Source organism: Pinus tabuliformis, chromosome 1_1 (genome assembly GCF_031772625.1).
Source record: "Pinus tabuliformis cultivar Carrire ecotype Pingquan chromosome 1_1, CPIR1, whole genome shotgun sequence".
Classification (NCBI taxonomy): domain Eukaryota; kingdom Viridiplantae; phylum Streptophyta; class Pinopsida; order Pinales; family Pinaceae; genus Pinus; species Pinus tabuliformis.
This window is the reverse complement of record NC_142297.1, coordinates 492,502,219-492,515,644: the sequence shown is the minus strand read 5'-3', so window position 1 is coordinate 492,515,644 and position 13,426 is coordinate 492,502,219. Positions and strand designations below refer to the sequence as shown.

The window sequence follows — 13,426 nt, the reverse complement described above, 5'->3', positions numbered from 1 at the left end:
AAGAAAAATATTTACATCAACAAAAAGAAAGAAAAGGAAAGGTGTATACAATGATATTTACATTCTCTTCCTTAAAGTGGCTAAAACTGCTACAAAATCAAAAATAAGTGGCAAGGTCTAATAGTTTGGAACCCTTGATCAATAATGATCCCTTTGCTAGCAGTTGCGTACATACCTCCTGTCACTATAACTAACGAAATGCAACTAAACAGCTAACCTCATTATCAAACACATGTTTGTAGCATAGTTTCCAAAGAACAAATAAACCAAAGATTCTCAAGCAATACCAGATACCAACCAAAGAATCCTGAATCAAAGATCTAGGGTCCCCCAACAACAACACCCTCAAATAAAGATGTCATTGAAGAATACTAGCCAATTTCAATTGAACCTGATCCCAACAAGACCTCACAAAGGCTTCCACAAAATGTGTTTTACAATTTCCTAGGGAGCTATTGTGGTGACAATAGGTAGTTCTTAATTTATTAGACACTTTCAAAGGGAGCTATTGTGTGGTGACAATGGGTAGATCATAACATATCATACACTTTCCTAGGGAGCTATTTTGGGTACAATGGGTAGCCTGTCTTAGTTCCTTCAAGGTCTTAGTTGTGTTCTAGGACTTTATTACATAAAATAAGGGTTTGGGCGGTAATAGTTTGCAAGCACTGCTTAAAGCACAAATGGATCGTACAAGGTGACATCAGTAACTTCGTTTGTTGACATTTAAACCCATCTAGTTTTGAGCATAAACAAGTATAATGCTTATGTTCATGTAACAAAAGAAAAAAGATATGAGTTAGAGAACAAAAGAAAGAAGTGTATTCTTATAGGCTATAACAAACAGTCTATGAAACTATAGGCCCTTTGATTAGGCTAAGAATGAAATATCCATCAATAGGGATGTCGCATTCGATGAAGAACATAATTAGAAAGATTCGGATAAATTTGAAATGTCATGGCCTCTCAAAGACTAGTAAGGAGAGGAAGACAATAATATAGGACATGAGGAGACCTTTATAGTCAATTGGTGACAAAGTTGATAAAAGCAAAATGAATACTGAAAAGACCACCAATTCCCAAATGACATATAAGAAGACTCAAAGCTACAAGAACTACTTGAATCAATGAAATTAGGTTAAAACCAAGAAAATGACAACTTCTTATCCCCCTTGAAAAATACCCTTTGGGCAACTCACTATTGAATTTGTCTGGATAACTTTAGGGGGTATGTGATATCACCTTGTTTACATTACCTCTCACTTCCAAGTTGATTCTTGTCAGCCAAAGGCACGTCTCCCTAAGGGGGTTTGAAGCTGATATGATTGCCATTGATGCAAAGCATCCTAGACATATTTATAAACCTTGCCACATTGAAATCTAAAACAAATTTAACCAAATAGCAAAGCAAGGCTATAGATTTATGGAGGCATAGGAACAAACATCCCTTTACGACGTAGAACCATATCATATTTCCTTGACGAAGGGTGTAGGAATGATGTGGATTCAAAAATTTATCGGTTTCTCTATGCATGTGGGATACCATTCAATGTTCTTCACTAACCTTATTGGCATGAAATGGTTTCCACCATTAATGATGCCCCCAAAGCATATAAGAGCCCTGGGTATGACAAGGCTCGAAGCAAAAATAGCACATGCTTTGGGTAAAATGACGAGTTCTTGGAATGAGCATGGGGTATCAATTGTATCTAATGGATGGACAAATGCAATATGCAAGCCATTGATAAGTGTCCTTGTTGTGTCTACTAGTGGTGCAGTCTTCCTTTCAACATATGATTACTCAAAAAAGTTCAAGACCACTATCAACATTGCAAAACCATTACTTCAAACAATTGAACGTATTGGGCCATACAATGTCATCCAAGTCATCACAAATAATGCTTCTAATTGTAAGGCAACATGAGCAAATATTGAGGATAGATACCCCAACATATTTTGGTTTGGGTGTTTGGTTCACACAATGAACCTTTTGATGCATGATATTATTAAGAACAAACACCCTCAATACAAATGGACTAGTGATTTGTACGAGGCAAAAGAATGATAAAAATTATTACGAATCATAGCAATACCCATTGGCTTTTCCACAATCACTCAAGTTTGGAGTTGTTGAAGATTGCGAAGTCTAGATTTGCTAGCTATTACCTCACCTTCAAGCGCCTTTTGAAGGTAAGAGAGTCATTGGCTACCATGGTTTCAAGTCAACAATGGAAAGCATTAAAGGATGGGGCTCCAACCACAATTGACAAGCAAGGTTTTGAGGAGGTGGAGGGCACCACTCTTGATGCTCTGTTTTGGGCACATGTGAAGGAAGTTTTGCAATTCACCAAGCCCGTTTATAACATGATTCATTTTGCAGATACAAATGCACCAATGAATGGGGAGGTGTATGAGCAAATAAAAGACGAGGGGCAAATAGAAAATATTGTTCAGGAAAAAGGTTCCAACTTGTATGATATTATTGACAATTTTGTGTGTGTACAGTGGGATAAACTTAATGTTCTGCTACATGCCTTAGCGTATATCCTTATGCCAAAATACTACTCTCCATCTAGGATGGGCAAACCTGCACCTAGGGGTGGTGTTAGGACCAAACCCCATACAGATCCAGAGGTACAAAATGGATATATGAAAGCATTAGACTAGTTGGTCCCTAAAAGGGAGGAGTGTGCTAATCTGTGTCTTGAATTACGTAGATACTTCACTAGAACTAGAGTGTTTGGTTCTTTGCATGCAATGGAAGATAGGGACAGATTTGATGCTATCACATGGTGGGACGCATATGGCGGCCAGGGACTTTTGCCAAAATTGGCAAAAAAAAGTGCTCTCACAGGTTGTAAATACTTCTTCTGCAAAGAGGTGTTGGGGCAGCTACAGCTTCATCCATAATGTGAGAAGAAACAGACTCAATGAAAACCGGGCAAAAAGCTTGGTTTATGTGCACTACAACTTGAGGTTGTTGAGCCATTATTGTAATCGAGCTCGTGAGGATACATCATATACAACTTGGGACAGCAACCTAGAGGAAGATAATTTGGAGGATGGCACTCTACATCTAGAAGAATTGGAAACAAAACTTTTGAAAGATGATGATGAAGCAACAGCAGCCATGCCACCCCCATCATCCAGTAGCAGTGCTCGAGTTCCAACATCTTTGCCTTTGCTGCCACCACCTCCATCTACATCCTCACGTGGAGGGCATGTGCCTTCTAGTTCTGGTCGTTAGACCATGCCGGACGAGACTCCTAGAAGACCACCATGACCTTCTCAAAAATTAGAAATTTCTCGTGGCAGCAAGAGGAAGCAGTCGATAATAGATTTACTTGTCTTTTCTAGTTTCTAGTAGTTTTAACTTTTTATAATTGTTGACTCTTCATATTTATTGTGATATTTCTTGTAAACAATATATGAAAATTTAAGTTTGAAGTTTGAAGTTAGCAATTATAATTCATCGATACTGAATTATGAATATAATGCTTCATAAAAGTTGAAAGTTGAAACATTTCATTTCATGTTAGATTTCTTTGTTGCAATGGTTAAAAGTACAACTTTAGTGATCAATGATGATAAATGTTATATACTGAATTTTGAAAGCTTGAAACTTTAAGATTGATGAATCATGAGACTCGATATGTTGTATGTTACTAACTTCTGGATGTGGTTGGTGAAGATTATAAGTTCTAGATGATTGATGTTATATGGTTCAATCCATGTTTTTATGCTTTTTACATCTAATTCATCATTCTACATGCTTTTGTTGGCATATATGCATCAAAATATATAAAAATATATATTATATAAAAATTTGCTCCCAATTCTATCCTGAACCGGGAGCTTTTGAAAATGTCGCTCCCCGCTCCCAAGTAACCTTGCTCAGAATTATTAAGCCTGCAATTCACAAAAATATGATAAAGTTTTCCCCTACTTCTGCAATTAAAATAACAGAACAGCAAGCTTTTTTGCCCTAAAAATGGCAGGTTTTCATTCTGAAATCACCTATTAAGATCATACTTCATATTATAAAGTGGTCAATTCATTCTCATTTACTGGGTGAAATGGAGTCTAAAACGAAGAAAAATATGAGACAGATGTACTGAATCTCACTAACACATTTAATATGCCAAAAACCAACTTGAAGCTTATGAGAGAGAAGATTCACTTAGAATGCATATGCCTCTTGTGGGAGGGACTGTTGTGATCTGTGGTTAAAATGCTTCACTTGAGAGCATCATGGTGCTCTTCATGAAGTAGAAGGTCTGTAAATTGTGATTTAAGGAGCACTCAGCCTTCAGAATCGATATATTGACAGCACTTGCATTCTGGATGAGAATAGGAGAACGTGCAGCATATATAAATATATTCAAGGGCATACATAGTGCACATAAGGATCATATTCTCCAGACAAGAAGAGCGCTCCACTATCCTTGATTGTGGTCGATATGTCCACTATTAAGGGTTACATTCCACATTGGAGGAGAGTGGTTATTAGCATTATAGGAGGAACGATCTATGCCTTTGCACAAAAGGATGCTCTACCTGTCATGGAAACAGAATGGAAAGGTTTTAAAAGTTTAAAACCCATCTAGCTCAACCCTGGATGGAAGATATTTGGGCTAGTGTAAGTATGGAAAATAAGATTTGGATGGTGAAATAGTGTGACAAGGAACTCAAGATCTCTAATCTTGATCCAGATCATGTGGACTGAAGCATGCATACCTGCAAACACTGAGTTTGAAGCCAATGGTATCAGGTTCTTCTAGATCAACGACATGAACACCAACGACCTGCCTTACCCTGCAGCACCAGAACCTATTGATCAATTCTTTGACATCAATTGGATCCTAGACTTGAATAGCATCCAAACATGTGTGCAATCCTTTTTCTTCATGATGACTGGAAGAACATGCTCCATGAGATGCACGCTACCTTAATCCACTAGATCACAGTAATTAAGCTCACATCTTATCTTCAATGCCAAAAAGTACTCGGTCACTTGGCCCTCTTTAATCAAGTTTCTACAACTATTCATTTCCAAAGCATTGTGTGCAGCCACAAGTAAAAATCCCTGCTCGCTTCTTTGAGACAATAGTAGCCAATGAGATATGCAATGCTCTCCACACCTAGAGGATGATGAGTTTGTCACAAGAGCTCGACCTTGGAGTTGGTCAGAAACTACACATTGGGGATAATTTGGCTTTAGGGTGACGCCAAAACAACCCATCAACGCTCACCTTGAATCCTTCGGCACATGCAAAATGAAGTAAAAGCTGAGATTGACATTCAGAATACAAATAATGCAAGCATAACAAGATCAACTAGCACCAGCTCCCCTAACCTCTAAGGCCAAAGGGAGGAAATTCCAAATAGAGTGTTATTTCAAGGAGGAGATGGAAGATAATCTTGCTTGTGCAATATATTTCTAACTGCTACTAAGGTTCTAGAACAATAATGACACCAGGGTTCTAGTAAGTAGTAATAGCCCCCTAAGCCCACAACGATATACAATCAACAGCCACACTACTAAAGATCTATCTCTTGGCACCCCTAGAAGAGTGGAGCACCGCAAAGAAGGAAGTAATCAACTGAGTGGATGTTGGTTCAAGGGGCAAAGAATTTGAGATCAGAATCTAAGGGCCTCCTGGGTGTACAGAGCCAGGCAGTGCAAGTCATAATACTGAAAGAAACTATGAAGGGTCTATGACTCCCTAAACAAACAATGGAGCTGCCCCTGAATCTCATAATAAATGAGGAAGCAAAAAATGAAATGCTCCTGAATCTCAAAGTCCCAAAGATGGCACCATTGGCAAATCTTGCCTGACTGGTCAAGTTGATGCTCTACCTCCACCTGAACTCCATGAACCCACCATGAATTAGCTTAGGGGTATGTGGAGAGCATGCATCGAATGATAATGTGTATGGAGGGCGAACTATGAGTCCATCCCTTCACTCCATGAAATGCTCTGCATAAAAGGCCATCTTCAAAAGTAACTTGTGTGGTGGATCTCTCCAAGTGATTTCAATATACTGCCTATAGATGTCATCCAAGGTGATCCTGTTCAACTCCTCACTAACAGGTGGGAGGCAGCCAAGTGCATCAACTGAATGTCTGAACAAAGGGACGTAATCTATCAAAATACCCACAACGTCCAAAAGATCTGACACCCCACAAACCAACCACAAGCCCATCTAGGGCAGCCACCTAAAGTAATGAACATTAACGAGCACTGAGCCAAGTATTCCTGACCCCCTATTCAGTCAGCATAGCACCAAACACAATGTAAGTGAACCCACACAGAAAACTATCTCAAGATAGGGGGAACGGGCCCCAAATATTGGGTAAAACATATTATATTTGTATTTGATGAAGAATTGGAGAAGATTTTAACCAAAAAGGTCCCCAAACCTCTGAACCATAAAGAATTGTGAGCCATACAATGGAACCCATGGACCATGAGAGAAAACTTGGACGAGATATCCTAAAAATGATGTCAGGAACTGTAGCACTTCTTGACCCAAGGCTTAAAAGCATGCCTCAAACTCATCAATGAGCAGTTCAAGAAGAACTGAAATAGAGACTTCTTCAAATCTACGATTCGTGAAAAAATTAAAAACTGAGCACTTATTGTTCAAATGCATTGCATGTAACCAGTTCCAAATAGAAATGACATGGTTCACCTGTTTGAAGAGGAAAAACTGCCAGAATACTAAAGTGCTTGTTAGAAGCAAACAGCCTCAAAAGGAAGAAAATGGAAGCTCAAATATATCTGGTGAGTATATTGTTTTGTATTATAAACTTAAACACCGTAGGTTATATGTAACTTTATTGTCCCATAAGCATTGAAAGCCTTGTGGATGTGAGAAGAATTTAAACTTCCATAGCATGACAACTTCTAGCTGTCCATCTGATCCATTTTTTACATTATGTGGAATACCACTGCCAATTTGACTGAACATTCTAATGCTTCTGTCGATCCTTTTGCTTGGAAGGAATCTGAAATCTGATTTTCACTTCAAGCTATCATCCATTGTTTATAAGAAGCCCATCTATATTTTATTTCCCCACCTGCACCATGAAAATTTGTGCAAGGACCTACACTATGTTGATATCTAAGGGATTTGCTTTCCAGTCCACATGCTCTTCCACCTCCATGCATACCATGCATTCCAAGGTCCATTCTAATTTCTCAATCATTTCACTATATAATTTGGCCTTTCCTGAAACAAAACCAAAACAGTTCTTATTCCCCTGTAAATAACATCAGTTTATCCTCTACTTCACATTTTTGTTTCTTCCAAATGTTAAATGTTCATCTTCAAAAGCTTCTATGATTATTTACCACTGGCAAACAAGAATCACAAGACTTGTGAGTTCTTATAAGTTATAACCCTTGATATGTCAAAAACAACCCTTGGATTCACGAACCATGAACCACTCCCTTAACAAGCAACAAATTGCCATTAATAAAATCAGTATAAAATGAAGATCTCATTAAAATCATGCCATTAGAGGCTTAAGGAAATGTTCCTCATAAGTGGCATAAAGAAACCAAACAGAATCATTGTAGTAGAAGAGAAGCTTAGAAGGAAAAATCTGAAACAGAATCCAACTTACCTACGGTACTGAAACATGGGCGGTCTGCCAAAAAAGTGGAGAAAAGCTGTTTGCAAATGAGGGCTGCAAAGCCAAGGTGTTGACCAATACCTGTTTCAGCACACCAGACTCCAGTTAATCATTGTAATACTAATCACAATTAAGAAGAATAAAAAACAATAAAGCCTGCATGTAATTATGTCATCGTCACAGCTCTATTTCTAGAAAAAATAAATACGAAGGCTCTTCAGACTAGTAATCAATAGTCTTGTGAAAGACTGGGAGCTTCAATAACCCTCTGAAATATAGAATCAATAATCTGCTATTTGAACCTCTTATGATGCAGTTCTACAGGTCAAGGAGACTTCTGAAACACTTTCTTTCTCTCATATCTATAGAGATTTCAGTTCTATGGCTGATCAACTTTCAAAGAAAGCTTTGTTGTTGCAGGAACAAACCCTCAATGAACAGAAGTTCAGAGAAGGGAATCAAGTGCTGCTGTTGAAAATGTGACGTTCCAATGTTGTTCTTTTCAATGTTGTGTCTTCTTCCTTTTTTAGAAATATGATGTAAATGAAGCAAGTGCTGTAGCCTTTGGGCTGCTTGACGAGAGAATGTTTTGTAAAGGCAACCAACAAGAAGCCCTGGATGGCTGAAAATAAGAAGTCATTGGATAGAGTAAGATTTAGTATGAAAGACATTTTATCACACTGTCATTTTTTTGAGCCCATAAAGGCAGTATGATGTATATTCTGATTTCACCTCTGAAATATTGGATATAAAGTTCTTTTTTCCCTGGAAAAAAAGTTGTTCATTATATACCAAAGTAAAATTAATGCATATTGAAAATGGGAAATAAAATTCCCCCTTTTGTTTCTAAATAATTAGGTTTACATGTTAAATTTTAAGATGAGGACTATTGTCATAAGCAGTGAAACAGGAATCGTCAAGTATGCCGATTACTCGCGATTAATACTATGCTCGCTCACCAAAAGAGGTGACTCAAAACTCTGGGAGTCAAACTTGCGTTGACCAAGTTTGACTCATGGTCAACGCGAGTTTGACTCGCAGAGTCCCTGAGTTAGCCAAGTTTGTCGAGTGTGCCGAGTTTGCCAAGTGTGCGAAGTTACTAATTTAATTCTCGTTAAAAATCTGCGGACGCGATTTAGTTTTAAAGTTTTAGGTTAGTTTGTCTGTCCACTCCATTGTCACAATCGCAAACAGCCGCAAATGCCAGTCCGCTCCATTGTTGCTCCATTGTCACAGTCGCAAGCAGCCAGTCCACTCCATTGTCACAGCCACAAACGACAGTCCGCTGAAGCCCGCAATCACGACAGTCCGCTGAACTTTGAAGCCCGCAATCACGACTCAGTCCGCAGCCATTGAAACCGACCCCGACGCCGACAATCCACTGAAGCCGCAAATGTCAACAGTCACGACTCAGTCCGCAATTATCTTAGCGTCAATAGTTGTTCACGACAGTTCACGATATCTCAACCGTCATCTGTTGTCTATGTTCACTACTCAGTCCCAAGATAGTCGTCCGCAGATAGCAATTGTTACTGTGTTCACGACTCAGTCCCAGGGATAGCTGTCCGCAGAAACACAGCCGCAGTCCGCAGAAAAGTTGTCATTGTGTTTTCACTGTTCAGTGTTCACGATACCTCAGCAGTGAATTGTTCGTTATCACTGTGTTCACGATATCTCAGTCGTTGTCGTTGTCCATCAAGTTTCAAGACGACTCTAGGAACGAGGAAGACTCCAACTGTTGTTCACCGGGACAACTCCAACTGCTGTATGACAAATTTGTATTTTAAAGTTTACTGCTCTGACAAATTTTTATTTTACAGTTTACTAGAATACAAGCAATTTTAAATTTTTTATTGTCTTTTACTGTTACAGGAGCCAAATTAAATAGAAGGCACGACTCCAAATCTTAACAGAAGACACAATTTACAGTTTAAACACAAGTCCAAAACAACAACAATGCCAAGGGAGAAGGACTTTGCTTGGGCTTATTGTGACAAGATTCCCAAAGACCCCAAGCTCGTTTGTAAATTTTGCAAAGCAAAATGTAGTGGAGGCATTTATAGATTCAAGTACCACCTTGCACAAATACCCGGCCATGATATAGGTCTTTGCAACAAGGTTGACGAAAATGTCAAACACCAAGCAACCTTGGCCATTGATATGTTGACACAACATAATGCCAAGAAAGCAAAGCAGAAAAAAGAAATAGGAACTCCTGGAGTTGACGAATTTTCTTCCACTACCCCCGTGTCATTTCCCTCTGTTGAATCCTCAATGATGTTCCCAAGTTTCCCACACATGCCTCCAAGTCCAACTCAAACTCAAGGACTAATGGGTCCTCCTACATTCAACACTAGAGGTGGAAATATAAACACCTTTTTCGCTCCCCACACTAAACCCGGTTCCCAACCTACATAGGATGCCACTGGTTGGAAAAAAAATATCCATAGTCAAGCAAGGATGGCCATTACTAACTTTTGGTACTATTCTAACATACCTTTCCATTGTGCCAGAAGTCCTTACTAGCAAGCTATGGTTGATGCGATCGTTGTTGTAGGTCCAAGGTTCAAAGCCCCTTCATCGGAGAGCCTTAGGACAGATTTGTTGTTAGAGAGTGTTGAAGATGTCATGCTTGTGCTATCTAAGTTTCATTCATCATGGGTAGAAACAGGATGCACCATCATGAGTGATGGATGGAAATATCAGAGGAATAGAACTTTAATAAATTTCCTTGTATCTTGTCCAGCGGGAACAATGTTTCTTAAATCGGTGGATGCCTCAAACAAGGTTAAGACATCCAAACTTATTTGTGAAATGATGGAGGAAGTCGTTCAAGAAGTGGGAGAAGAACATGTTGTACAAATTGTCACCGACAATGCAGGTAATTATATGGTTGCTGGTATACTTTTTGAGATTAGGCACCCCACTATTTTTTGGACCTCTTGTGCTGCCCATTGCATAGATTTAATGCTTGAGGACATTGGTAAGCTTCATTGGATACATGAGGTTGTGGAGAAGGCAAAATCCATAACCAAATACCTATACAACCACGCTATTGTACTAAACACTATGAGAAAATACACTTAAGGTAAGGAAATTGTTCGACCTGCAGTGACTAGATTTGCAACAAATTTTGTATCTTTGCAATCTGTGGTTGAGAAAAAGATAAATCTGAAGAGGATGTTCTTGGGACCTGAGTGGATGGCATCTAAACATTCCAAGGCCCTTGAAGGCATTGAAATTGTTGCACTTGTGTTTAATGACGGTTTATAGAAAGATGTCGAAGAGATTATTGTTGTGGCAGAGTCCCTTGTTAGAGTTCTCAGGTACTTCAAGTCTTTTAACTTTTTCATTTTTAAAATTTCATTTAACTTCTTTTTATTTTCAATGTTTTATATTTCTTTAGTTTTGAAAGCTTGAACTTTTAGGATGGTTGATGGTGACAAACCCACTATGGGTTACATTTATGAGGCGATGGATCTCGCAAAGGAAGCCATCAAAAGAAGATATGGGGATGAGTAGGCAAAGTATATGCCTCTTTGGGACATTATTGATGCACGTTGCGAGAGGCAATTGCATTCCCCCTTACATGTTGCTGGGTACTTCTTAAACCCACAATTTATGATAAAAGCAAATTTAATGAGGATGGGGAGGTTGGCAGAGGACTTATGACATGCATGGAAAGGTGCTTCCCTGATCCAGATTTTCAAAGTCGTATCTTTTCCTAACTACAAGATTATAGGGCGCCAGCTAAATTATTTGCCTATACCAATTCTATACAAGAAAGGTCTAAGATGTTGCCAGGTACCCTTTGAGGCTTGAAGGCTTCATCAATTCATTAAATTTGTTTAAACTTTAAAGTTTAAACTTTATTTTGTATGTTAAATGTTTTATTAAATTTTGTTGTATTTTTAAGTTTTTACTATTTAGTATTTACTATTTAGTACTTCTACTCACAAACCCTTGCCACTTGCTAGGTCTTTGGTGGCAAAACTTTGGTAGTGATATGCCAAATTTGAAGAGATTCGCCATTCGAATCTTAAACCAAGCATGCAATGCTTCAGGTTGTGAGCACAACTAGAGCATGTTTGAGAAAATACATTCTAAGAAGCGCAACCGATTGACACAAAAGCGCTTAAATGACCTTGTATTTGTCCATTACAATCTACGACTTCGCAACAAGCAAATACTAGGTGAGATTGAATTTGAAGGTTTCATAATCTGATTTGCACTTTAAAGTTTAAACTTTAAACTTTAAAGTTCAAAGTCAAACTTTAATTCACATTTCAATGTCTCATGATAATGACAGGTTTGGATCATTCACCAATCGACCTTGAAGAGATAGATCTGCAAACTACAAATGCAGCAGATTGGGTCCAATTAGAGGAGGCTCCTCTTTTTAGCCTACATGACTTGGACAACTTTGAGAGTCAAGCAAGCGAAGGAGTGGGAGGAATCACTTCTAGTTCTCACTCTTAAGAGTCTTAGACTCTTAGTTACTGATTTTTTTCTGATTAGTATGCAGTTTTTTGTAAACTTTTAGAAGCAAATGCTTCTGGTTCTATGTAGTCACTGGTTAGGAGTCAGGACTCAGTACTTTGGATCATGTTTGGACTCATAACATATATGAGATACTTATTCATTCATGATATGTTGGACATCTATTGATAATAGATATTATGCATTGTTTGAACATGGCTTTACTGAATATCAATGAAAAATGTTTTTTTAATTCAATATATATGTATATTTAAATTTATTGAATTCACCGATTTTTTCCCGAGCCGATTAAAACTCTTTGCTCTTTTGCCTCGCCGATTTATTGCCGATTCCAAGTCTGGTAACATAGCTCATAAGTGAGAAGAAATCGTGGTTCTAACATGACAAACATACAATAACTCTGATAAGCACATTCTAAAAAGAATAAATAAGGAAAATTGGTTTCCACTGCTAAAATTACTGCTAACCCGCATAGAGTCTGACACTGGCATCAAAATCTGTAATGGATAGGGTAATTTTGCCCTAAGTTTTCCTGTAACAAGGGATCCCTCCTTCTCTATTACAGTAGCTCAATTTTACTTACAATTGTAAATTTGTCTATTCCTTTTTTCAGTAATACAGTAAACAAAGTAGCATGAAACAGTTCAAAAATGGCAATACAGTTGTGTTGACAGATACACTGCTCAAGAACATATAAATCCAGTGCCAACACTACAAAATCTAATTTAAATGAATTTAGTTCCACACAGATGAGAGATATGAATTTTTGAACCACATGTATTGTCCACAAATCCAAGTCTTTCACAACGTTAATTACCCTAACCAGGGATCACAGACTTAAACGAGTTTCCTGCTCCTATAATTACTTGAATCCTATACTTTAATAGAGACAGCTACAGTCTCGGCATTTTTCTGTGCCAGACCCGAGCCTCTATTTCCTGCCAGACTTTGTTTTGTACGAGGATCCGAAACTGCAGAGAATCGCCGAATTTCAGAGGGTATCTTCGCAGCTTGTTGAAGTGCTACTCCACGAGTATGGACAGGTATCAGTAGTCCTCCTTAGTTCTGCGTATCCAGACAGAAATGAATATCAGGCTGCCGTTGCCTTGAAACCCTCTTCGCTGGTTATCCCAAATAGGTTCTGCTTCAAGAAATTAGGGTTCACTCTGTGCATACACTTCGGACCCTTCAGATAAATGCTGTGCCGCAATTCCGTTGTCCTACCAAGGAGAAATAGAGACCTCGCTGCCAGGACCAGAATCAGATCAAGAATTCCGCTGCCTT

The 13,426-nt window shown here is 38.5% G+C and overlaps 1 protein-coding gene across 2 annotated transcripts in view; it reads right to left on the bottom strand.

Moving 5' to 3' along the window:
• The window catches only part of LOC149213932 (medium-chain fatty acid ethyl ester synthase/esterase 2-like), a 424,233-nt gene that overhangs the window by 387,070 nt on the left and 23,737 nt on the right, over positions 1 to 13,426 (bottom strand). For both annotated transcript variants that reach the window (XM_089392144.1, XM_089392145.1), the window contains exon 2: positions 7,634 to 7,723. In XM_089392144.1, the coding sequence (XP_089248270.1) occupies positions 7,634 to 7,723 (90 nt within the window). The remainder of the gene's footprint in view (positions 1 to 7,633; positions 7,724 to 13,426) is intronic.